This window comes from Ambystoma mexicanum, chromosome 10 (assembly GCF_040938575.1).
Source record: "Ambystoma mexicanum isolate Mex_15411 chromosome 10, UKY_AmexF1_1, whole genome shotgun sequence".
Classification (NCBI taxonomy): domain Eukaryota; kingdom Metazoa; phylum Chordata; class Amphibia; order Caudata; family Ambystomatidae; genus Ambystoma; species Ambystoma mexicanum.
In genome coordinates, this window is record NC_090932.1 from 77,465,180 (window position 1) to 77,492,546 (window position 27,367).

The window sequence follows — 27,367 nt, forward strand, 5'->3', positions numbered from 1 at the left end:
TCGGCTTGGTCTAATACTTCTTTAATAAACAGTTGTATAGCTTGTGTAAAATAACCATCTAATGGTAAGTAGGTATTGGTGTTCCTTAATTGTCTATGACTTTCAAGGACATAGTCCATTGTGTTGAAAACAACCGAGGCACCCCGGCTATCTGCCAGCTTGAACATAATAGCCAGATTCTCAGCTAGATTTTTCAAGACATTCCATTGATTAAAACTCAAACTGTCCCTACTGATGGACCTAAAGTGTAACTTCTTAAGGTCATTTATAACAATTTCCTCAAATATATCAACCGGTCTATTAGCTACAGGTGCATAACATTTACTTTTGGGTTTAAGTTCCCCAAAAGCGCGAGAATCTTCTTCTGAAGATGATGGCAATTCTGTCATAGCAAAAAAGACTGTCATTTTACGAAGAAATTTGTGTAAATCAATACATTCCTGAAACAGGGTTGAATCATGTGTTTTGACCAGTGATAATCCCAATGCTAGAGTTGGTTGCTGGAATTTTGTCAATATAATGTCAGAGAGATAGACAAGGAAGTCTTGCGTGAGGGCTGCTTGCAAGGCAGTCGTTTTCCTCTGCCATCGTCTGGTACCAGACCACTTTCTAAAAAAGGGGTAGGTGATATTAGTGTAATTTTACTTGTCCCAGTTGGACAAATGATGGTGTCAGGAGCGGGAATTAAGATCTCTGTAGTGGTAGAGGGAGGAGATGCTTTGCAACTAGTCAAGGCCGGTGCTACCTCACTATCACTACTTGGTTGGTATACCAGATGATGAAGAGCCAATCTTGGGTTGATTGGATGAGGGTTTTTTGGAGTAAAACTCCTGCCAGGTCTAGAGGATGTGTATTTATAATCTAGAGTATCACGTCTACATTTCCTCTGTTTCCGTTCCTCTAGAATCTTCTGGAAGCCTTCTAGCTTAATATTTACAGGCGCCCAAATATAATGGATTTCTTCCCCACTCATTAACTGTGATGAGCTTAATTTAATAGAATTATTGTCACCGTCTAGTGATGATACATTTTGATGCAATTCTTCAATAGTTAGAAGTATAAGATCTAACGAGCATGTATTCAAAATGGCACACCACTTCTTCACAAATTGCGGACTATCCTTAGAGAGAGACTGATGTAGTGCTATTCTCCTCACCCGTGGAACACGTTGCGCCTTGTATTATTGACTCAACATCGTAGCTGTCGTTTTGTAAAAATGTCCCTACGAATTAGATGCTCTAATTGCAATATTAAGTGATCAGGATTGTCTTTAAATTGTTTGTCTTGACGGGTCCCTTTACTGAGGCCGAGTATGCGGGTAGCCCCCTCTGCTGAGAAAGCTAACATTTCTGCACTCTTATCAATCAGGTGATCAGTCTTAGAAAATGACATAATATATCAATTTTAATCACGATAATCAGATGATATAATATATAGATTATTAAGTAAATTGGTGCATACCATTTTTTCCTCATACTGCATACTTTAATTGCATCAACAGCATGTTCTAATAATGCCAATGGTTTAAAGTGACCTTAAAATAGCCCTTCTGGCTTTTAATTTACCCTTCATTTCCATGTCATTGATTTCCATTGATAACTGACCAGCGTACTCTGGCAAATAGGTATTACACAGATTGTTTCTCTGGTTTTTCAGATTTATGTATGTGCATTTTCAGGCATGTCCTGCCTGTATATTCTTTTACAGAATTAATCAAAATATGTTTTGTCTGTTTTCTAGGTTTTGCTCAAGTTTCCTTCTTTGGCTAAGAAATAGCCAGTCTATAAATACATTGAATCCCTTTCTTTGGCTTTGAAGACTGAAAGGCAATTGCTGCTCCTTTTGATGTAGTATTGCTTTTCAACTGCCAGCATTTAAATATGGTTTCTGAATGATGTGTGGCCATGCTTGAAGTGAAAGGCCTCAAATAAAACCCTGGATGTAGGTAAAGAGTAAAATGTAGTCTTCTTTCAGGGGGTGGTCAAATGGGATCCTTCTGGGATCTCTTTAGTGCAGGTTCTGCTTAGCACTAATATCAAGAATGGAAAAAGGGCTACATTTGATGCAGTTTCTCAGGATATGCTAGCAAGTAATTTTTTAAGGGTTTTTTCTAAAATGGCAGGGCACATGCCTACATGTCACAGCATTTGTAAATAGTCGTCTAGAAAACTTTAACTGTGGCCTTCACTGAAATGCAGCCCAGCATGGATGCCAAGGAATTTTATGACATTTTTACAGCATGTTTTTTTTGTGTGAAATGAATGTTCCTCTTTTGAAAATATGAAACTTACAAGAAATTTGAAATCCAAATTTCAAACACTGTGGTGAGGTTGCACTAATAGCTAAGATTAGCACCACAGATCGTGGGTAATAATAAGCAGCGCTCAGATGCCTGAGGGTTCGTAGCGCTATATAAATGCTAAAGTATTATTATTATTATTATTATTGTTATTATTATTATTATTATTATTATTATTATTATTATTATTATTATTATGTGCCAGTTGGTGTCTATTTTCTAAGGTTTTGCAGCGAGAGGGAAGTCAACTGGAAAAGCTGGAGACTCTAGTAAGAGGCAGGAGACTTGGTTTATGTCATCCATAGAAACCCCCCATGTTTTTCCTGCTGGACTGCACCCCTCTTCGACCTTGAGTGAGGGGTTAAGCCCCAGAATGTTTGTCCTCAGACCCTCAGGTGTCCAGTGGCATGTGAGCTTCTTTTGGGAACTGGACTGCTGTAAACAAGGTCAGCCATGACTGTCCCCACCCACGGGCGGCCATGTGGAAAGGTCACTCGCAGCTGTTTGCAATCCAGAGGTGCTGTGGCTGTTTCCGGCCTCAGCACTGCTGCGAATAGCGAAGGTTCTCCTCTGGGGCTGTGGCAAGTGTAAATTAGAAGGCAGGCGCCCTCCCCCATGTAGTCCCCCCTCCACAAGGCCACCCTTCCAAGGCGTGACGATGCCTACCAGGGTTGGACTGGGAACCACAAGGTATGTGAGAGAGCAGCCCCACGCCCCCCCCCCGTGTCTGATGCATTGCGCTTGCACAGTGAGGACAGGGGTAGTGCCAACAGCTTCTCTGCCCCTGCACAGGCCTCAGCCATGTGGCTCAGTGGACTAATGCCTCCACTAGAGGTGCCTGTGTTTGACCGCACGGTCGCAGGTTCGAATCCCACCAGGTCCACTCAGCCCTTCTTCCATCTGAGGTCAGTAACATGGGTACCATTAAGTTGGGTAACAATAAACATCTGTTATCTGTCAATAGTGCCAAGGTCCCCCTCTGGGGGTGAAGGTGCGTTCTGCAAATACACCTGTTATGTTATGTTGCAGGGCCATTATTTATTTGGGGGTGCTGTAACATGCTACATGCCTACAAGATGCTTCAGAGCGCCATCTTGCACCGTACAGAAATAGAGAAACACAGTGGCCTGGATCAGGCTGCTATCGCATCAGGCTGTGAGGCAAGCATGAATTCATGGCTGTACGCACCCCCTGAACCCGCCCCTGTGGCCCTCGAATGCCAGAGGACGGTGCTGCCCATTGCACGAGGTGGGTGGGGTCCATGCTAGCTTCTGAGGTCCACTGGCGCCAGCCCACCCCAGAGCCCTCTGTACCGTGGGCCTCTGAGCTTTCTGACAGCCCCCAGTCGGGGTGTCCTGCAGGGCCTCGCCATCACCATTGTGGATGGTCTGGCACGGTTCCAAGTGTTAATACCGCGAGATAAACCACCCGCACGTGCAGAGTTTTCCAGCAAGCCAGTAATGCATTCATCATTTTTACAAATTCTGATGCTTGTGCCACACCATCTGCTACTGCATTATCGTGCTTTGCCCACAATGTGCCAGGCAGAATAACTCGCCCATCACGTCGCCGGATTTCCGTTTTTCAAGCCAAGCTAAAGTGTCCTTCTTTGAAACACTTAGATGGAATTTCTGGATGCCCCCCCGCCCCCCGCCCGCCTCCGCTTCCAAAAATAGCTAAGGATTGTTTCAAGAGCTGGGGAATCCGTTGTCCAGGACCAGCCGCAATCTGTTCACCTGTGCAAAAACCGGCGCCCGCTTCACTTGTTTTAACCCAAAGCTCCTGGAAGGCCAGGGAGCAGTGCTTGGCGCTGTTGTGCCCACTGCTCCTAGATGAGGGCGGAAAGTGGTTTTGGAAAGGACCCCACATACAGTGTGTGGGGCAGAGCAACAGAATGGGTCCTTGCAGCTCCCTTGTAGCCGAGGGCTGGGGGCCGGCATCGAGGCGCTGGCCTGGGGCTGGGGGTCTGCAGTCTGCTCTTTCTGCTTGCTGGGAATGCTAAGGATATTGATCTTGTATGGGTGGACTATTCCATCTGCGCTGGGGGGGGGGGGACTAAGCACATGCATGAGTGTGGGGACTGAATGAGCTCCCATGACACCTCATGTTCTCTGTGCAACCCTGGCGCATGCGCATGGTGTTGACAGCAAAGACCAATGCTGTTGTGTCTCTTTCCCACTGACATCTGCACCAGCCACGCCCAATAACCTGAAATATCAATACGGCCTCAGAAATGCTCCTGCTTGGAGGTGTACCAGGTATGATGTGGCATAGATTTTCCCATCGCTGCACAGGGGTTGTCCCTCTTTGTTTGTCCCAAAGTTTTGGACTACACCTCCCATCATCCCTAGCCAGCATAGTCAGTGGTGAGGGTCATGGGAGTCATAGTCCAAAACATCTGCAGAGCAACAGGTTGCAGAGCCCTGCCCTAGCACGTCACAGATTCTGTACTCTTCAGCTGCACGGACAGTCGTCATGTATGTCCCGGCTTGTAGATCCGTGTGTAGGGTTTCCACATGTCAAGCCGAGCTCCTGCGGTCCTGTGGGCACACCCCTTGTAGACTCCATTACATCTGGGAGAATATGTTGATACGAAGCTTTTCCCCCAATTTATCAGCATCTGAAATACTTGGAACGTGGGCACACGTGTGAATCCACTCAGGTAGTTCCAAGAAAGTGCACTGTTGCAAGTCTGCAAAGTTGGATTGGTGAGTAAAGAATTCTGGGGGAACTGCAAGAGTTTAGTTTTACCCTCTTAAGCCTGAAGTGCTTTTTTGTGCTCCAAGACATGAAAAGAGAGATAGCTTAATTGTTTTTGTGTTTCTAAATGTGCATGAAAACAATTTAATTCATAGGGCCTTAAGACTGGTCAGGGTTGAGGAGTCTCCAGGCTCTTGAATAACCGGTGTTCGCTTTTCATAGCAGTAATTGTATTCTTGACTTTTCAGTACGCTCATGTCCCATGTCAAGCGTGAGTAGCCAATCCAGTCCTGTTCTTATTTGTTCCTTTTAACTCTGGGATTGCAGTTTTGCTTGTCCACCCTAATTGCAGGAAAGGACCCATTGCCACGGGACCAGTCGAACGCTCTGATTTTCTAAAGGTGGAAGCTAAGTCCATGCTCAGCCCACTGGGCTGCCTCACGGGGAATGCCTTTACTATTGGGACGAGGAGAAAGAGATTGCTGTGGCCAAGGGTAGGAGGTGGGCGGGGTCGGAGGATGTACAATAGCACCACTGGCTGAAACTGAAAGTGTCACAAGTCAAGAGTGAGCATGCCATCAAGCTCTTTTCCCCCCAGTATTCAGGGTAGTCGGAGTACCCCTCACACCTTACTTGTGATGCCATTGACATACACACATGCCAGTTGCCACAGGTCATTTGGGAGTTGACCATCCCTTCCTGATTTTTCTTTGCATTCTAGTACTTGTAGTTTTGCAGTTGCCATTTTAAACCCAGAGGAACAATTCCTGTGAAGCAAAGAAAAAACAAGAAATGATGATGGCATGGGGCATTTTGGTATCTACAGGCTTAAAATCTTGGTGCCTGTATTAAACTCACTGTGCAGCCATGTATAGTAATTTCACTCGGTTATGTGTGATCTTACCGACCACAATTACAAAGTGGTAAATTTCATTGTGGACGAAACACCAGAAAACACCAATTTATTTTTGTTTTTTTTTAATTTGGGCGGCCACCCCCATCCGGCCTTTTTTCCATCCTTTTAAAGCCTCCCCATCCCGACCCATTTTAATCCCTTACCCCACTACCCTTTATATATTTATTTAAATTTTTCTGTGTTTTTTAGTGTTATTGTGCACTCTTTTCTGTTTTGTTTCAGATAAAATGACTGGATACCATTTCACTGTAGATCACTAAGCGGCACCAATTTATTAAGGCGCCATTTTGAAAGTGCTGAATTTGAATAAGCCAGGGTTGTTACTCGGAAAGGAAATCCTAGCAGTTTATTCGCTCTGGTGATGTTCAGTGTCGTGAAAGGAATGGTGAACATGTAGTAAAACCGGCATTCTTTATTTTAAAGAGTTATTTTGTTTTCTTTTGCCATGGAGAGACAATAACAGAGAGAACCCGGTAAGCGCCGATACCGACACCTGTTTCGCCCATACCGGTTTATCAAGGCAACCTAATATTTCAATACATAAATTCTGAACCTTGGCATGGCTAAGTACTTTGAGTTACGGTAGACGCATGGGTATTTTCTATCTTCCAAAGAGTATTCCTGTGCGCTCTTCTGCAGAATGCTCATTTCTTACAGGAATTAAAGATATGCTCAATTGTATTGGACCCAACCGTGGCCAGTTCAGTAATCATGTATATGAGTCCAGTCCAATCTGCTTGCTCATTGTGTCCATTTTGCATTAAATGTTGGAGCGATGATCCATTTCCCCCTAATTAGGCTGCGCTTCAAGGTTGGTAGTTACTTGTCAATGATTCTACTCAAGAGAGTTAGAGTAACATATTTTATATATTTTATAGATCGACCAAGATGGCCTCACACTGCCAGAGCGAACCCTATACCTTGGACAGGACGAGGAGAGTGAAAAGGTGAGAGAACTTGGCCCCAGTCACAGGCATCACTTTTGGGGTAACCCTTGTTTTTCAAGGTGACACCCTCCCATCCTCACCCTGATGGCATGCGCCCCTGTACACCATGGTCAAAGGAAACGCTGTGTCCTGAAGCATGTTGGCGCCTGTACCTGGAAAGCAGCCACACCGAATTAGAAGGTCAGGCAAACGACTAGCCAATCATGTAAACTCGTGTGCAGTAGCAGACGCGGCCCAATGGAGGGGATGTGGTTTTTGGTGGGTGACAACATGGATTAGTGGAGGAGACTTGACACAGTGCAGGAGGTGTGGTCTTGTAGAGTTCTAATCTAGTTGAGTAAGTGTGATCCAATGGAGGACATATAGTTTGTGGGGGAGTTGTGATCAAGTCGAGGAGACTAGTTGAATGCAGGACGTGTGGAATGTGGGCTTGATGTTTTCTAGTTTAGGAGAAATGACTCCTGGGTGAAACATGGGCTAGTGGTGAAGATGTGGTCGAATGGAGAGATGTCGGCTAGTGAAGGAGAATTCTTCTAGTTGAGGGTATGCAGTATTGTAGAGGAAGTGCAAGCGCAGGATGTGACCCAGTAGAGCAGCAGAGGACTTGTGAAGGGGTGGCTGTCTCCTGGAGGAGTTGTGGTCTCATGGGTGTGGTCAAGTGAATAATAGGTGGAATAGTGGAGGGGAATACTTCTAGTTGAGGACAGGGAGTCTGGTAGAGGAAGAGGAGCCCAGTGAAGGCGGTGTGATACAGTGGATGAGTCGTCCACCTGTAAGAGATTTGTGGTCTCATAGGTGGGCTCTAGATGAGGAGATGTGGTCTACTGGAGGAGAAGCCTTCTAGTTGTGGCCAGGCAATCTTGTAGAGGAAGTGAGGTCCATTGAAGGGGGGGTGTTCCAAACGTGTACTTTCAAGGGACTTTTTGTCTCCTAGTGGAGTTACAGCCTCATGAGTTTGGTCTAGTCGAGGTAAGGATGTCTGGTGAAGGAGATGTGGTTCATGGTAGGATGTGTTCTAGTGGATGAGTTGTGATCTCATATGTGTGATCTTGTGGGGGAGATGTGGTCTAGTTTGGGAGATGTGGTCAAGTGAAGGAGAATCCTTCTTGTTGAGGACAGTCAGTCAAAGAGTGGAAGTGAAGTTCCTGGTTTATAATCATTACATCAATAATCTACTCTCTTAAACCGTCCAAATGCCAAGGCGACACTTGCCCAGCCCCTATCATTAAAGATGCAGCCAAACAACTTGCTCCCTTCATCACCTCCCTCATCAACGCATCTTTCACCTCCAACATAGTGCCCAACAACCTCAAGGACTCCTGGGTTCTTCCTTTACTTAAGAAGCCCACCCTTGACCCTAATGTCCCCACCAACTACAGACCCATAACGACTGTACCCTTCCTACTAAAAATCCTCGACAGAGCTGCCTATCTCCAGATACAGAACCACCTTGAGAAAAATAACTTACTAGGACTCAGACAATCAGGATTCCGCCCCAAACACGGCACTGAGACCGCCCTGATTGACCTTAAGACACAGATGGACAACATTAAAGACAATGGTAAACTAGCACTCCTTCTCCTCCTTGACTTATCGGCCGCCTTCGACCTGGTCAACCACGACATCCTCTGCAAACATCTATCCTCAGCAGCCAAATTTTCAGATAACGCCAACGCATGGATCCATTCCTTCCTTAACAACAGATCCATGAGAGTCTTCGCACCCACAGCCTCTACCATCCCAGCCCCAGTCACTTGCGGTGTCCCCCAGGGCTCCTGCGTCTCCCCCACTCTATACAATGTATTCACGAAACCCCTCTTTGACATACTGGACCGTTTGGGTGTCATCTACACCAACTACGCAGATGACACCCAAATACTGATCCCTTTAACAGGCGACTACTCCACCGACCTCACTGCTCTCAACAACATCTATTCCATTATCCAAGAATGGATGGCCAAGCATGGCCTATGCCTTAATGACGACAAGACCGAGCTTCTTCTCCTAGGTTCCCAACCCAGACTTAATAAACTCGACAAACTCTATCAAGCATTCACTATAGACGGCAATAACATCATCGTCTCTAACAGCGTCAAAACCCTAGGAATCTACCTCGACTCCTCCCTCACACTGACAAGACAGATCAATTCCATCTCATCAGCCACTGCTTACACTTGTAAACTTATCAATGCCAGCAGACCTTACCTCTCACCATCCAACTGCATCACCTTAGCCAGAGCGCTAGTCCTTTCCAAAGTTGACTACTGCAATGCGCTATACTTGGGAACCAGTCAGAAAAATATCAACAAACTACAAGTCATACAAAACAACGCCTTGCGAGCAGCCCTGAACATACCCAAACATGAACACATCTCGGACGCCAGACGCACCTGCCATTGGCTATCCATACCACAAAGAATTGAATATAAAACCATCTCACTCACACACAAAAGCCTAGCTAACCAAGCACCCAGATACCTATCCGACAACCTCAAGCACCACACCCCAGCGCGCCCTACCAGATCAGCTCAAACACACTGCTTAAATATCCCAAGATTTAAGCTCCAAAAAGCAGGTGGCTCCAGCTTCCCCGTGCTTGCCTCCAAACTTTGGAATTCACTTCCACTCGAGCTGAGATCTGAACCGTCCTTTCACAGATCTAGACACAACACCAAAACTTGGCTTCTATCCAAAGAAACTGCCTAGCCCTACCGCACTAGCATGCACCAAGACTGTAAATTTGTAAATATGTAATCGATTTGTACATTTCTGCTGCATTATTCTTGTTGTATTCATTATTCCTGTTGTATTCATCGCAAGCGCCTGGATGCCCTAGGGCCAGGCGGCGCTATACAAATAATAAACTAAACTAAACTACATCGAAAACAATAATGTCGAAAGTCAAAAAATAGAAAAAAAATGTTGAAAAAAAAAAGTCACATTTCTTTTTCATTACGTTTTTTATTCGAAATGGGGGGGTACCCCCCAACCCCCCTTTTTTCTATTTGTTTTTGTTTTACCCCTTTTTTTACTTACTAAACCCAAAAAATACATATAAATAAAAAAATAAAACATTCAACTTTTTTTTCGACATTTTGTTTTCGACATTTTTGTCTTTCGACTTTATTTTTTCAACTTGTTGACTGCACACCAAGTTCTCTAGAATGCATGTGTGCCGATGGAGAAGTGAACGCATGAAGGATTTGTGTTCTGGAGTAGTGGAGGTCTCATGGGTGTGGTCTTGTGAAGGAATTGAGGTCAAGTGGAGGAGGGTATTCATATTTTAGAAAAGGAAATCTTGTGGAGCTAGTGAAGCCCAGTGGAGTGGTTTTGGTCCAATGGAGGAGTAGTGGGCTTGTTGTCTTCTGGAGAAGTTGTGGTTTTATGGGTGTAGTCATGTGAAGAAGATATGATGAAATGTGGTCAAATGGAGGCAATGTGGTTTGTGGTGGAGATGTAGTCTAGTGGAGAAGAATACTTCTAGATGAGAAAAGGCAATCTTGAAGAGGAAGTCTAGAACAGTGCAGTGGGCGGGGTGTTCCAATGGAAGAGAAATTGACTTGCGAGGGACTTGTGGTATCCTAGAGGAGTTGTGGTCTCTTGGATGTGGTCTAGTGGAAGGCATGTGTTGCATGGTAGCATGTGTTCTAGTGGATGAGCTGAGGTTTTATGGGTGTGGTCTAATGGAGGAGGTGTGGTCTAGTGAAGAAGAATCCTTTTGGCTGTGGACAGGCAGTCTTGTAGATGAAGTGACTCCCAGTTGAGGGGGCATGATCCAATGAAAGTGCAATGGATTTTCAAGGGTTTTCGGGGTCTCCTGTAGGGGTTGTGGATTCATGGACGTGGTGTGGGAAAGGAGGCATGGTCTTCTGGAGGTGGCATGGTCTAGTTGAAAGAGTGTGTTCTTGTGGTTGAAGGAGATTCTCATTGAGGAGAAACATCTTAATGCAGGAGATTTTTGTGAGTGGACTCTAGACTAGGAAGTCTGGTCTAGTGGTGGATCGTCTCTCCACTTTTCCCCTAAATTGTGGCATGACTGGAGCTTAAAGGAACTACATTGGGGCATCTTCCCCCACGGCTCTTGCAAAGGGTGGCATTGGATTCCCGCATTGAACTCTGCCCGAGAGAATCCATCTCCAGCAGAAGAAGCAAGGGAGGGTGTCCCTTGAAGTCTCTGGTGCAAGAGACGCCTCAGGTTCTACCATGATGCTAGAGAACTAGGCAACATAGCTGCCATCACCATAAGTATATTCCAATAATGTTTCCCTTTGCCGTAAATCTTCCCAACTTGAGAATGTCTGTAGGGGCTACAAAATCGAAGTGCATCCTCAAAAGATGGCGCCCAGAATTAGGTGTCGAATATACCCGTGATAGACCACAATTGAGGGGTCACGCTGTAGCATCCATTTTCAAAAGAATAATAGGTGCACACATGCACCGAAGCACCTGCTGTCACTTGACGTTATGCAGAAGAATTTGTAGCAGACACACTGTCCCTGAACGATACGTTTTCAGCCCAGCTCCCTCAGTTTAGCAAATGGATATAATACAGAACACCCAAGAAAAATAACTTGAGATCCATGTATCTGTAATAGGATCTAGAGTCTGGTAATAGAAGTCCTATTCAATGTGTCATCTCTGTGAATGATGCGTAGCTGTAGCCAGAGGAGCAGCAAAAACAGACGAACTCGAGCACAAATGGCAGTGCCGTTAACCAGACAATGTGGTCCTTTTCATCAACAAAGGGATGCCCCAAGGGGTTAATTCAGCGAGACGGGCATGGAATAAGAGTCGTGGGCGATAGCTTGATGGAACACGGCACAATGTCTAGGGCCCCTGTGTGTATGGAAACTACTGTACCTGAAGTTACCAAATCTGAGGTTCATGGACCCCTGTGCCCTTCTACCACTAGTACAGAGCCACCCCGACATTATGCTGCCAGAATCCATCCTTAAGCACCTGGACGTGCATTTTCTTCTGTACGACTGCCCTGCTGCGAAGTGACACCCCAAACCGCAACACGGTCAGAGAATAATGCTGTAGAATGCCAACCAGTTCACAAACCCATGCTAAGGCCTCAAAGACTGATCATCTCAGCTGCAGAGCTGTGTCAGCTGATAGCTGCATCCATGCAGGACCTCACAGTCCACCCTCTAGCCAGATCCTCCATCATAAGGGACCCACCCTCTGCAGAGCTGTGTCAGCAGAGAGCTGCATCCATGCAGGACCTCACAGTCCACCCTCTAGCCAGACACTCCATCATAAGGGACCCACCCTCTGCAGAGCTGTGTCAGTATGATAGCTGCATCCACGCACGACCCACAGCCCACCCTCTAGCCAGATACACCATCATAAGGGACCCACCCTCTGCAGAGCTGTGTCAGTATGATAGCTGCATCCACGCAAGACCCTCAGCCCACCCTCTAGCCAGATCCACCATCATAAGGGACCCACCCTCTTCAGAGCTGTGTCAGCATGATAGCTGCATCCATGCAGGACCCACAGCCCACCCTCTAGCCAGATCCACCACCATAGGCGACCCACCCTCTGCAGAGCTGTGTCAGCATGATAGCTGCATCCATGCAGGACCCACAGCCCACCCTCTAGCCAGATCCACCATCATAGGCGACCCACCCTCTGCAGAGCTGTGTCAGCAGATAGCTGCATCCATGCAGGACCCCACAGTCCACCATCTATCCAGACCCTCCATCATAAGGGACCCATCCAGACCTTCCGATAGAGCTCCTGCACATCCTCTGCAGAGCTGTGTCAGCAGGATAGCTGCATCCATGCAGGACCCCACAGCCCACCCTGTAGCCAGACCGTCCGTCATAAGGGACCCACCCTCTACAGAGCTGTGTCAGCTGATAGCTGCATATATGCAGGACCCACAGCCCACCCTCTAGCCATACCCTCCATCATAAGGGACCCACCCGGGACTTCCGATAGAGCTCTTGCACACCCTCTGTAGAGCTGTGTCATTGTGATAGCTGCATCCATGCAGGACCCACAGTCCACCCTATAACCAGATCCACCATCATAAGGGACCCACCCTCTGCAGTGCTGTGTCATCGTGATAGCTGGATCCATGCAGGACCCACAGCCCACCCTGTAGCCAGACCTTCTGTCATAAGGGACCCACCCTCTGCAGAGCTGTGTTAGCTGATAGCTGCATCCATGCAGGACCCCACAGTCCACCCTCTAACCAGATCCACCATCATAAGGGACCCACCCTCTGCAGTGCTGTGTCATCATGATAGCTGGATCCATGCAGGACCCACAGCCCACCCTGTAGCCAGACCTTCTGTCATAAGGGACACACCCTCTGCAGAGCTGTGTTAGCTGATAGCTGCATCCATGCAGGACCCCAAAGTCCACCCTCTAACCAGATCCACCATCATAAGGGACCCACCCTCTGCAGTGCTGTGTCATCGTGATAGCTGGATCCATGCAGGACCCACAGCCCACCCTGTAGCCAGACCTTCTGTCTTAAGGGACCCACCCTCTACAGAGCTGTGTCAGATGATAGCTGCATCCATACAGGACCCACAACCCACCCTCTAGCCATACCCTCCATCATAAGGGACCCACCCGGGACTTCCGACAGAGCTCTTGCACACCCTCTGCAGAGCTGTGTCAGCATGATAACTGCATCCATGCAGGACCCACAGCCCACCCTGTAGCCAGACCTTCTGTCATAAGGGACCCACCCTCTGCAGAGCTGTGTTAGCTGATAGCTGCATCCATGCAGGACCCCACAGTCCACCCTCTAACCAGATCCACCATCATAAGGGATCCACCCTCTGCAGTGCTGTGTCATCGTGATAGCTGGATCTATGCAGGACCCACAGCCAACCCTGTAGCCAGACCTTCTGTCATAAGGGACCCACCCTCTACAGAGCTGTCAGATGATAGCTGCATCCATACAGGACCCACAACCCAACTTCTAGCCAGACTCTCCATCATAAGGGACCCACCCTCTACAGAGCTGTGTCAGCAGATAGCTGCATCCATGCAGGACCCCACAGTCCACCCTCTATCCAGACCCTCCATCATAAGGGACCCATCCAGACCTTCCGATAGAGCTCCTGCACATCCTCTGCAGAGCTGTGTCAGCAGGATAGCTGCATCCATGCAGGACCCCACAGCCCACCCTGTAGCCAGACCGTCCGTCATAAGGGACCCACCCTCTACAGAGCTGTGTCAGCTGATAGCTGCATATATGCAGGACCCACAGCCCACCCTCTAGCCATACCCTCCATCATAAGGGACCCACCCGGGACTTCCAATAGAGCTCTTGCACACCCTCTGTAGAGCTGTGTCATTGTGATAGCTGCATCCATGCAGGACCCACAGTCCACCCTATAACCAGATCCACCATCATAAGGGACCCACCCTCTGCTGTGCTGTGTCATCGTGATAGCTGGATCCATGCAGGACCCACAGCCAACCCTGTAGCCAGACCTTCTGTCATAAGGGACCCACCCTCTACAGAGCTGTGTCAGATGATAGCTGCATCCATACAGGACCCACAACCCACCCTCTAGCCAGACTCTCCATCATAAGGGACCCACCCAGGACTTCCGACAGAGCTCTTGCACACCCTCTGCAGAGCTGTGTCAGCATGATAACTGCATCCATGCAGGACCCCACAGCCCACCCTCTAGCCAGATCCACCATCATAAGGGACCCACCCTCTGCAGAGCTGTGTCAGCATGATAGCTGCATCCACGCAAGACCCACAGCCCACCCTCCAGCCAGACCCTCCGTCATAAGGGACCCACCCTTTGCAGAGCTGTGTGAGCTGATAGCTGCATCCATGCAAGACCCGCAGCACACCCCCAAGCCAGACCCTCCATCATAAGGGACCCACCCGGGACTTCTGATAGAGCTCCTGCACACCCTCTGCAGAGCTGTGTCATCGTGATAGCTGCATCCATGCAGGACCCCATAGCCCACCCCCCACGCGGGACTTCCGGTAGAGCTCTTGCACATAGCTGCAGAGCTGTGTCATACACAACGGCTTCCACTGCACATGACCTGGAGCCCAGGCTCCACCCATCTTCAGCACCAGCCGCCTGCCACTCTTAAGAAGTCGCCGGGAGATGCCCCTCCTGAACACAGGCAGCCCTTCATCTACCCCGGACCCAATTCAGAGAGCGTTTTCCCCAACTAAGGAATTATCCAGGCCTGGTGCAGCTGATGGTCTCGTGATAGAACTATTGAACTTTGCCTAACTGTAAAAAAAATGTGTCTGGCTTCATTTCGATTCATCGTGCCAGTTCGCCATTTCCCCAGGCTTCAATAAACGTCAATAAACGTTCTGTGCTTGGCCTGCCTCAGTGGCACAACACAAGATTGTGTAGTGGAGGGTGGGGGCTGAGATGAACACTACCCACACAGATGTATAGTCAGTAGGAATATTAATAGCCCGCCACAGTGTAGGTGATGCAAGGTGTCAGTGACATCCCTTTTATGTCTCTCCTAGCAGACACAGAACAACAGTTAGTCTTAGGCAAAAGGCCCTAATTTTCATATATTTTGCCTTGGTCAGGGTTATGTGGCTTCTTGCCCTGCACCACGCCCTCCCCATCACAGAGTGCATCATTGACTTGCTCCTCAGGTTCCAGGTGATGTGAAAGGCGTTCTGCACAGAGTTTTCCTGCTTAACCACGGATGGCTGGATCCTGGATCTAGGGCCTTGCGATAGCTCGTATAGGACACAGTCAAGCGCAATGCCTCCTCTTTCCTGAGCTGCCCATTGGAACAGTGGCCATAGCAACACAAAAGAGGTGATGGCTGGAAGGGTTAGAATTAATCTTAACCTTTGGCATTGCTCTGGGCAAGCTCCAGACCATCGTTCTTCACCTGCCAAGCCATTACAAAAGTGAAAAGACCATATGCAAATCGCAACCCCCCAAGGGGCAGTCCGATGGAATAGTGACACAGTATAACTGTATTTCACACCTTAAATGCACCCTACTTAGCATTCATGACATGCAGTGGCATTCAGCCACCGCTGGAATGTATGCACATGGCATCTACGGGGCAATCGACCATTGGGTTGAATGATAAATGCTAATGTAATGAACCATGAAACTATACCTTTGGTTATTGATTGTCTTTTGTTTTTTTACCAGATTTTAGCTGCATACAAGATTTTTATGGAAAAACTGTTGGGTCTTCTTGGAGCTGACAACGTGCAACAGAAGGCAGAGGAGATCCTCCAGCTGGAGCAGCGGTTGGCCAACGTAAGTGTTTATGCCGCATGCGCATTCCTCGGCCATATGCTGTGAGTCTGGCGGTCCTGCTCGTTTCAGGATCTAAGGGAGCCTGCTTTGGGGGTGATAGATCTGCTGAGTCTTCGCCACCTGTTACCCCTTGGTAGCAGCTGTGGTCCCCGACTTCCAAACATTCATGAAGCCAGTGCACTTTCTAGCCCGGTGACTGCAGGACACCCAAACTCAAAAGTGGGAACTTGACATACGAGGTTCTTCCTGGAACCAGATGCCCCGATTGGCCCATCCGCACTGACTCAGATGTGTGGAGGAATCCAGGAGAATGAGGGTTTAAAGTGTGCTCTTCCTCTGAACCAGTTTCCGGAAGGGATGTAATTGGCTCATGAACCTAACGTTGTGCTGTCCCTTCGGTGAAGACATTCAGTTCACACCACCTGAGGTCAGCCATTACGCAGAGTGTTGAAGATGTGTTTGCTGCTTTATGCCCACCCATCTCCCAATCTAAGCAGCAATCCTTACACTTCTGACTTCATTCCTTTTCTGGACCATCAAGTGTGGGGATCTCCAGTTCTTGGCCCAACTGAATCATGAACTGATTGATATTGAGGGACCAATCAATTTGTCTGGGGAAGGGAGATAATGATGGCCAATGGAAATTGGAAATCATATGATAAAATACTTGATTAAAAGGGAGTTTAGAGAAAGAAGCTTAAAGGACACAGAATCACCTCCAATGGCATCTACCAGGATCCCTTTGTTGGCTGCCCATTCACACAAAAGAGGACCTTTCAGTTCTGGATCTCACCACGAAATGATTGGCCCATCAGGTGCCACAATGGATGCCTAGTAACCCGACTGATCCATGGAGGTGGCCATCTTGGTAGTCCAAAGGTCTAGATTTGTACTAAGCAGATCTCATGCATTGTCAGGGGATTTTATATTTGCTTGCCTCGCTACCACCCATAGCCATGGGCGTAATTATAAGGGGGGACAGGGGTGTTTGTCCCCCCCCAACTTTCATGGCACACCATTTTGTCCCCATTCATTTGGCTGGGGCACCTTTTCTACAGATTTCATGTCCCCCCCAACTTTTTCAGCAAAGTTACTCCACTGCCCATAGCCCTTTCTCTTTGGGATTCCAGGAACTGCCTTAAATCTCATCTTCTTCCCTGGTCTCCTCTTCATCCCAAACACACGTGATGATGTAAAGTTACACCTGCATCTGGCGACTCCTGTCTGCAACATCTGGGAGTGCATGCTGTACCCTTTACCCCTGGTCTGCACTAGACCACTGGTGTGCACTGCATCTCAGTGCTATTAACAACATTTGCAGTTTCTATTTTGTATCCCCTCCTCTTTCCCTTGGTTCAATTATAAGAGTATATTATTTTACGTTTTAGTATGTATGTATTGGATATCCTATAGTACACGTCGAGCTGGGGGGGCAACCAGAGAGCGATGTACACGTGGCACAGTAGTGGGTGCAATATGGAGATGTTTACAGGTAGGGGATAAATGGTGCCCCTCCCCCTGTTAAATTATGACACAAAAGTGCTTTAAAATGCATTTATTTTAAGCAAAAAGGGGTTCATTCTGGCCAAATAAGTGCAAAACTGTACTTTTTGGAGCTTCAGAAATCCACAAGCATTGAGTCACGTGGGCATATTGTTGGAGGACAGTTTAGGGTTTCACTGGCAGGCAGGAAATAATGACCCCCCGAAAGGGCGGAGTGTGAGGGTCTGAGCAGGTCCAGGATGGGACTGCGCCGAAGTGCATGTAGGTAGCAAAAGTGGCCCTGCGCTTCACTACCAGGACCTAAGTGTGTTACCAGTGTAGAATGCTCACAAAACACTTACTCTGCTTCTGTTAAATGTAATGCAATGCAATGTACCCGGGGCTAGTACAGCGCATTTATTCTCATTCAATGGCCTCTTGGCTCTCAGAGGTCGGCGTCCTTTGACTCACCCCTCCGCCACAGCCAGCATAGTGACTGATGGAAGTTGTAGTGCAAAACATCTGGAGAGCTGCAGGTTGCAGGCTGGATCTGCAATGGGGGCAAGGGGTAAAGAGCAGTTAGTGGGAGCAGATTGTGAGGAAGATGTGAATCCTGCGATGATGAGGAGTAAAGATTCCGAGTTAGGCGCTTTCTGGCCTCTATTGCGCAATAGCGAGATTCGCCCTGCAAACATGGGCCGGAGTGGGAATGTAACGTGGTAACGTGGTGGCTGATAGGTCAGGTAAGAGTGGCGAGTGTCTTGCGGGTGGGTTTGAGCAGCTGAGCTGCTGCTGGGGTTCTCTTAGTTGGCTGATGTATGGAGTGTAGCCTGGTTCAGAACTCTAAAGATGGCCTGGTGTGGTCCTATTGAATAACAGTATCAGGTGTTCATGATAGTTTCTCCCTTTTTGAGTATGAGTTCAAAAGATTTGGGTATAGGTGATGACCGGTTAGAGTGTCTGCTTATTGACGTGTGATCTGTCGGTGGAATGTCCGAGTTGGGGTTTAGCCCAGGACCTCCGGTGATATGTCTCTGATGAGGGTAGAGGGGCAGTAGTGATTGCAAAGTAGCAGTCACTATGTGATAGGAAGTACGGTGAACACCCCAGGGCAGGTAAAGGACCACACGCACTCTATTGGCTCGACCTCTAGGAACAGTGCTCTCAAATGCCAGTCCTGGAAGCTTCGCCTCAGAGAGCGTCATGTGACCATGGGGTCTCCTAGAGCCTTGGTGGCCAACATCACAAGAGGGATAATGAACGGAAACATTGATCAGGAATATACACTCCAGAATACAGCAGCCTTGTTGCCCTGCTAGTTTGTTCTTGTTGAGGGGTGCCAATGGTTCATGGTGTGTGTGATATCTGGTTCATGTCAGTGTCTAGGGGTTCATGTCTAGGTTAATTGGGTGTTATCCTAGGCATGGTGACTATGGAATAAGCAGTACCAAAAATTGTGTTCATGATTATTTTTGATTTGTGTGGAATTCTGCTGTTTTATAATTAGGTGCAGCACTTTTGTTATATCAGCAAATGGAGAAAGTTATTGACCTCCTCCCAGCCAATCAGAATGTTAAGAGTGCAGTCAACAACTACTGATATTGACTCAATTGGGAAGATTCTGTCTTTAGAAGCAGACATGGAAACAAAAATGCAATTTCCAGTTAGGATTCTTTTCAACCAGACACTTCCTCTCTAGGAGGACCTTCTTTACTGCAACCTGCTATTCAACGCATGAAAGAGAAAACTAAAACACTTAACATGCATTCACTTGCTTATGAAGAACCTGTTTACTTTTACATGGATCCACTTCAACCAAGTTGCAGTTGAAATGCTTAATAAATCAAGACAGGGATGTTATCTAAATACCATAAAATCAAACCACATTTAATTTACTAATTCAGTTGTCTGTTTACTTTTCTCACTATTAAAGTAACATTGTTTACTTTACAGACTAAACTCCAAAACAAGTATTTCTACTACCACCATGTGCTAACAGCTTTACACACCTTGGGAAGGTACATTATCGCTTAGGATAATGGCCCTTCCACAACTTATCGCCCTCATCTTCGTCTCAGGCCATAAATTGATTGAGAGTCATTATCTCGCTATAATGACCCCTTCCTAAGTCTATAACCCTATAGTCATTTGCCATTGTTTGATAGCCTAAAGCCATAGCATTGACCAAGGATTCACAATCGAAAAGAAATAGTGGATTAGAATTCAAGAACAGAGCTTTAAGTGGGTGGGGTCCACAGGGCTGGAACCCAGCAAAGTGTTCAGTTCTTCTAATCCAGCCTCCCCCCTGAGGTTATAGAAAACTGTGGTTAGATTTGTAAGCCTCTTCGGACATCTCACTCCTCTTCTGTCATCTCACTCCTCTTCTGTCATCTCACTCCTCTTCTGTCATCTCACTCCTCTTCGGACATCTTGCTCCTCTTCTCTCATCTCACTCCTCTTCTGTCATCTCACTCCTCTTCTGTCATCTCACTCCTCTTCTGTCTTCTCACTCCTCTTCTGTCATCTCACTCCTCTTCTATCATCTCACTCCTCTTCTGTCATCTCACTCCTCTTCTGTCATCTCACTCCTCTTCTCTCATCTCACTCCTCTTCTGACTTCTCACTCCTCTTCTGTCATCTCACTCCTCTTCTGTCATCTCACTCCTCTTCTGACATCTCACACCTCTTCGGACATCTCGCTCCTCTTCTCTCATCTCACTCCTTTTCTGACATCTCACTCCTCTTCTATCATCTCACTCCTCTTCTCTCATCTCACTCCTCTTCTGACTTCTCACTCCTCTTCTGTCATCTCACTCCTCTTCTGTCATCTCACTCCTCTTCTATCATCTCACTCCTCTTCTCTCATCTCACTCCACTTCTGACTTCTCACTCCTCTTCTGTCATCTCACTCCTCTTCTGTCATCTCACTCCTCTTCTGTCATCTCACTCCTCTTCTGTCATCTCACCCTCTTCTGTCATCTCACTCCTCTTCTCTCCTCTCACTCCTCCTCTGACTTCTCACTCCTCTTCTGTCATCTCACTCCTCTTCTGTCATCTCACTCCTCTTCTCTCATATCACTCCTCTTCTGTCATCTCACTCCTCTTCTGTCATCTCACTCCTCTTCTGTCATCTCACTCCTCTTCTGACTTCTCACTCCTCTTCTGACTTCTCACTCCTCTTCTGTCATCTCACTCCTCTTCTGTCATCTCACTCCTCTTCTGTCATCTCACTCCTCTTCTGTCATCTCACTCCTCTTCTCTCATCTCACTCCTCTTCTCTCATCTCACTCCTCTTCTGTCATCTCACTCCTCTTCTGTCATCTCACTCCTCTTCTGTCATCTCACTCCTCTTCTGTCATCTCACTCCTCTTCTCTCATCTCACTCCTCTTCTGTCATCTCACTCCTCTTCTGTCATCTCACTCCTCTTCTCTCATCTCACTCCTCTTCTGTCATCTCACTCCTCTTCTGTCATCTCACTCCTCTTCTCTCATCTCACTCCTCTTCTGACTTTTCACTCCTCTTCTGTCATCTCACTCCTCTTCTCTCATCTCACTCCTCTTCTGACTTCTCACTCCTCTTCTGTCATCTCACTCTTCTTCTGTCATCTCACTCCTCTTCTCTCATCTCACTCCTCTTCTGACTCCTCACTCCTCTTCTGTCATCTCACTCCTCTTCTGTCATCTCACTCCTCTTCTCTCATCTCACTCCTCTTCTGACTTCTCACTCCTCTTCTGTCATCTCACTCCTCTTCTGTCATCTCACTCCTCTTCTCTCATCTCACTCCTCTTCTGACTTCTCACTCCTCTTCTGTCATCTCACTCCTCTTCTCTCATCTCACTCCTCTTCTGACTTCTCACTCATCTTCTGTCTTCTCACTCCTCTTCTGTTATCTCACTCCTCTTCTCTCATCTCACTCCTCTTCTGACTTCTCACTCCTCTTCTGTCATCTCACTCCTCTTCTGTCATCTCACTCCTCTTTTGACTTCTCACTCCTCTTCTGTCATCTCACTCCTCTTCTGACTTCTCACTCCTCTTCTGTCATCTCACTCCTCTTCTGTCATCTCACTCCTCTTCTGACTTCTCACTCCTCTTCTGTCATCTCACTCCTCTTCTGTCATCTCACTCCTCTTCTGTCATCTCACTCCTCTTCTCTCATCTCACTCCTCTTCTGACTTCTCACTCCTCTTCTGTCTTCTCACTCCTCTTCTGTCATCTCACTCCTCTTCTCTCATCTCACTCCTCTTCTGACTTCTCACTCCTCTTCTGTCATCTCACTCCTCTTCTGTCATCTCGCCCCTCTTCTGTCATCTCACTCCTCTTCTGACTTCTCACTCCTCTTCTGTCATCTCACTCCTCTTCTGTCATCTCGCTCCTCTTCTGTCATCTCACTCCTCTTCTGTCATCTCACTCCTCTTCTGACTTCTCACTCCTCTTCTGTCATCTCGCTCCTCTTCTGTCATCTCACTCCTCTTCTCTCATCTCACTCCTCTTCTGACTTCTCACTCCTCTTCTGTCATCTCACTCCTCTTCTGTCATCTCACTCCTCTTCTGTCATCTCACTCCTCTTCTGACTTCTCACTCCTCTTCTGTCATCTCACTCCTCTTCTGTCATCTCACTCCTCTTCTCTCATCTCACTCCTCTTCTGACTTCTCACTCCTCTTCTGTCATCTCACTCCTCTTCTGTCATCTCACTCCTCTTCTCTCATCTCACTCCTCTTCTGACTTCTCACTCCTCTTCTGTCATCTCACTCCTCTTCTCTCATCTCACTCCTCTTCTGACTTCTCACTCCTCTTCTGTCTTCTCACTCCTCTTCTGTCATCTCACTCCTCTTCTCTCATCTCACTCCTCTTCTGACTTCTCACTCCTCTTCTGTCATCTCACTCCTCTTCTGTCATCTCACTCCTCTTCTGTCATCTCACTCCTCTTCTGTCATCTCACTCCTCTTCTGACTTCTCACTCCTCTTCTGACTTCTCACTCCTCTTCTGTAATCTCACTCCTCTTCTGTCATCTCACTCCTCTTCTGTCATCTCACTCCTCTTCTGTCATCTCACTCCTCTTCTGTCATCTCACTCCTCTTCTGTCATCTCACTCCTCTTCTGTCATGCTGCCTGTGCACTTAACCGCCAAAGCCTGCAGGCACCGAGATGCAAACGGAGCCAATTACATACATGAACACCTCGGTGACTACTCTAGTCCCCGAGAAATGAAAACCTTTGTTTTGCTACATTTCCGCCTTCCACTTTTCTGAGTGAAAATATTTTCACGTGTTTTTGTTTTTTCATGAGCAGCTTCCTGGAGAGTGTATGTTTCAGTTTTTTGGGGGTGGCCAGAAATAATGAGAGTGGACCCACTGTTTTTCTGTTTTGGCGGCTGCAGCTGTGCCATGCAATGCACACAAACATTGCCACGGCAGGCACAATAACCCAAGAGCTATCTTACTGGTATGGGAAATTCTGACCTGCAGGGTATAAGAATGCCATGTCACTAGGCCCTCGTAATATCTGGAGCTGTCTTTCAGAGCAAGGGCCCTGGACTAGTCTATTTGGATTTGATATTTTATTTATTTATAGTAATTATAGTTCATTATATTTAATAATAATCTTTATTGTGATTAGTTCAAATTGAACTTTACACAAATACTTTTGTCAATCAAACAATTAAATTCAAACAATTCATCTTCAATAAGCATGCAATCAATCAATTAATGTACACAGTTTAAATACATAAAATCAACATACAATCAACATACAATCAACATACAATCAACATGCTGTAACACATTCCAGTATAGCCACTCATTTCAACTTTGAATTTCATCTCAGTGTTCAGAAATTAGATGGTATACAGTCTTTATAACGAACATTTAATAAAGAATGACTATATAGTGAACATTTTCTAATGAAAAAAACAACAAAAATGTATGTGGGTTTAGGGTAAAGGGTTCAATCTTGTGGGGAAACGGTTGGGGTCGGTTTTTAGCTTAGGGAAACGGGAGTTTGAGAAGCCACTCTCCCCCAAAAATAAAAATATAAAATGCATGTTTTTTCGTTATGTATTAATTCGTTTTTAAATGATTTGTTATGAAGACATGTAACCAACATTACAGTTCGTTTAAAATAGATCGTTTAAAACATTCTGTTTCAATTGTAGCAAGGCAGACGGTTCATATGTGGTCTGCGTTTGCGCTCTTGAATAGGTTAAAATGACGGCCCTTGCCATTACCTTAGCCTGATGTGCCCGCCTTGCCAGGCAACCATTTCTTCACCTGAAGCAAGACACGATATAGTGCGATTTGCGATGAAATGGAGCCCATATTCCGACAATAGTCCCAGAAGCATTCAGATAAGACAGTCGTTATTTATAGATGTTTCTCCCTTTTATGCAGGTAGATTTTCCAAAACCTAAGTTAGAAAAGGCTGCACCAGTCCCCTTTGAAGTTCCTGTCCCAAATGCTGTTTCATGACTTGTTATGGTCACCTCAATTTCTCATCCCGCTCAAAGCATTGTTTAGAACCTCAGCATTTGCTGAAGCCTTATAGTGATGTTCATACCATCACTGCTGCCTTACAGAACATGTTGAGGTACTCCTGAAATTCCAACCGACGGACACAGGCAGGTACCACTACCAGAAACCTCCATGCAACCCCAAATCCCTACTGAAGTCCTGCCCCTTTCTTTTAACTTTAGCCTAAGTCGGAGCTCAATCTATTCTATGGAATTGATGTCCCAGGAAAACAACTCCCAGAATGCAATAGATGAGGGAATGAAAGCACATGACTGGGTTATGATGTCCCTGATGACATGGACCTTACGTGCAGGGGTGTGGGACATCCACCTGGACCGGCTGTTTCTCCAGGTCCGGCATCAGGTTGAGCACCATTCCAGACTTATCTGGATGTGCCTTCCGGCGATTCTGGCTATTACTGGGCTGCCCACGTGACCCCGAACATATGAAGTGTACATTGCAATCCGTATTATGGGATGAACTATCAGCTCACAGCACTGAGTGTTTTCATCCACAAAATGTGACTGTAGGAAAAACCCTGGAAAGGAGGCCCCACCAGGACAGTGCAAAAGCTGCAGAGTAACTAACAATCGCATGCACTTATATCGCACTTAATCACAATAATAATAATGTGTTCTTATACAGCACTTTATGCTGTATTCCTCCAGCTTTTAAGCCCCCCCCACAGCACTTGCACGATCTGAATGACACTTGTCCTTTCCTCCCTCTGTCTTACCCTCCCTTGTCTTGTTGTGCCTAGAAACACTTGTGTACAGGCGAGTTGTAAATGACTTATCACATCGTAAAGGTGTTTTTATTCTATATGCATTTGTACCCAGTTCATCAACCACACACCTCATTGTGCCAGAAGGATAGCTCAGGGGCAACATGCTTGTCTTGGAAGGCACACATTGCTGAGCAGCATGGGTTCAATTGCCAACCATGCCTTTGGAGGTTGGACTCTGGCATGAAGAGTGATATAAAAACCCTATTTAATTTATTTATTTTTTAGGAGGATACAAAGGTAAGTGAGCTTTGCCGGGGATTCGAACTTGTGAACTCCAGACTCCAAGAAGGCCCAGCTAGGATTCAAATGAGTGTCCTGCAAGCAGAGCAAAGACCAGAAGCAGGCCTGAACTGCTCTCATATTTGGAAAAACTAATGGCTATTTGTGGAGAAATCGGCTTCAGTGCAGCCGAAATTCGCATTCCCCTTTCGATTAGAGTGCGCGTGGTGGGAGTGCCCCTTTATGATATATGATAGGTTACTTATAAAGCGCTTAATACCCAGTGGTTTCTAAGCGCAGACCCGGGGATCGAACCTGTGTTGCTTCCTGTTGTCTTGCTGCCAAGGCGAGCATGTTGCCCCTGAGCTATCCTCCCGAGACCAATAAAATAATTAAAATAAATAAAAACACATTATTTTTAATATATTTATTATTAGGCTTACAATATTAAGTAACTTGGATGGGAGTGTTATAACATCTCAGTGCCATGATGTACCTGGCAAGTGGCACACCTCGATTAAAAAGGCTGGGCCCTCATTCATTGGAGCCATTTGGGAGCCTCACTTTGCAGCTAGCAGCACCATATTGGTTTTAACGCGTCCCTTTCCACGAAGTCTATAAATGACTTTAATGACCCAACCGTCATTTCAGACATGTCCCTACCGACTTCAATATTAGGACTCAGCCCAAACACCTTGTAGTTTAAAGTATTCTTACTTTATAATTGCTGCTGACCCTCCCTGGACTGGAACCGCCACCCCGCTTTCCCCAAAACAGGGACAGGTTTTTTTTTAATTAAAAAACTGTCGGGATGGGGAAACGGGGGGCCCAAGTCCCGGACTGTCCCGACAAAAGCAGGACATCTGGTCACCCTAAAATAAGCCTGGCACTCGAGAAAGAAACTGGCATAACATATGACATACACTACGGAGCGAGGGCCATGGCAACTGGTAATTAACTTAATATGTACTTGTAGATTTCATAGCAGAAAGGCCCCCATCCTTCGCCTGGAAGTGGCAATAGGGTGCAATGCCCTGCTGGGGTGGGCTTTGCTTCTATGCAGGCCCCCACGGTGGCATCTGTGATGGATGAACGTGTGCCACCCAAGCTTAGCAGCCTCTAATGATAGCTGAGCTCCCATGGAACAGCGAAGGGGAGAGTAATTGAATTGAAAGTCTCCCAAGGGTAAATAATAGTGATTTCAATTATGGGCCCCAGTGGGGGGCGGGTGTGGGGGGCCAGAAGTGTGACTCCATCAGGAGGCGTGAGATGATGTCGATCTGATGGAGTGAGGACAGACAAAGCAAGAGGGACGGCAGCAGACACCCACCAGGAAGACTGGCACTGGCTCTGATGAGGGTGACGGTGGACGGGTTGGAGTGCTAGTGGCCACGCGAGCGTCCATGCAGAGCCTGGGTCCTTTTATTAACCATTTGCATGCAGAGGTTGTGATCTGTCAATATTATTATAATTATTATTATTTATTATCATTATTATTTATTATTTTATTTTTTATTATTTATTTGTTTGTAAGGCACTGAAAGCCCGCAGGCATCAGGGCACCACATAGAGACATTAACTTACACATAACAGTTGACCACGTAATGGACAGAACACAAGACACTTGGGATGACCACGACACAGAGAAGGACAAGTCATACTCCGGGATGACTAGTTCATTTGAATAGGAGGGTTTTTAATTGCTTTCGGAATCTGAGGAGGTTTGATTCGGATCTCAAGCTCAATGGCAGTTTATTCCATTGCTGAGCTGATCAATTGGGGAAGGCTTTACCTAACCCATTTGTTTTCCCATGAAGGTTTGTTGTAACAAGTCCTTGCATCTCAGATCTAAGGGTATGGGTGGTGGTGTAGCCCACGATCTTGGACTTCAGGTATGCCGGTGCTTTACCGTATAGGCACTTGTGCGTGATTGTCGAAGATTTAAAGATTACACGGTCTTCGACCCTAAGCCAGTGCGATTCCTTTCTTGCCTCACTGATATGGTCACTTTTTGCTTTGCGCTTGATTATCCGGACAGCGTGGTTCTGAATATGCTGGAGTTTTGTCAGGCATTGTTTACTGGCCCCCAGTAGTAGGGCATTACCATAGTCCAACCTAGATAAAATGGTCGCTCTGGCAATGGTAGCACAGTTATGTTCACTCAGAACAGGTCTAATGGCTTTTAGCAGTCTTAAGTAGTATGAGCAATTTTTGTTGACATAGGAGGTTTGAGCATCTGAGCACAGAGAGGCTTCTA

The 27,367-nt window shown here is 46.7% G+C and overlaps 1 protein-coding gene across 2 annotated transcripts in view; it reads left to right on the top strand.

Moving 5' to 3' along the window:
- The window catches only part of ECEL1 (endothelin converting enzyme like 1), a 435,867-nt gene that overhangs the window by 193,234 nt on the left and 215,266 nt on the right, over nt 1-27,367 (top strand). For both annotated transcript variants that reach the window (XM_069617545.1, XM_069617544.1), the window contains exons 3-4: nt 6,794-6,862; nt 16,003-16,113. In XM_069617545.1, coding sequence (XP_069473646.1) covers nt 6,794-6,862; nt 16,003-16,113 — 180 coding nt within the window. The remainder of the gene's footprint in view (nt 1-6,793; nt 6,863-16,002; nt 16,114-27,367) is intronic.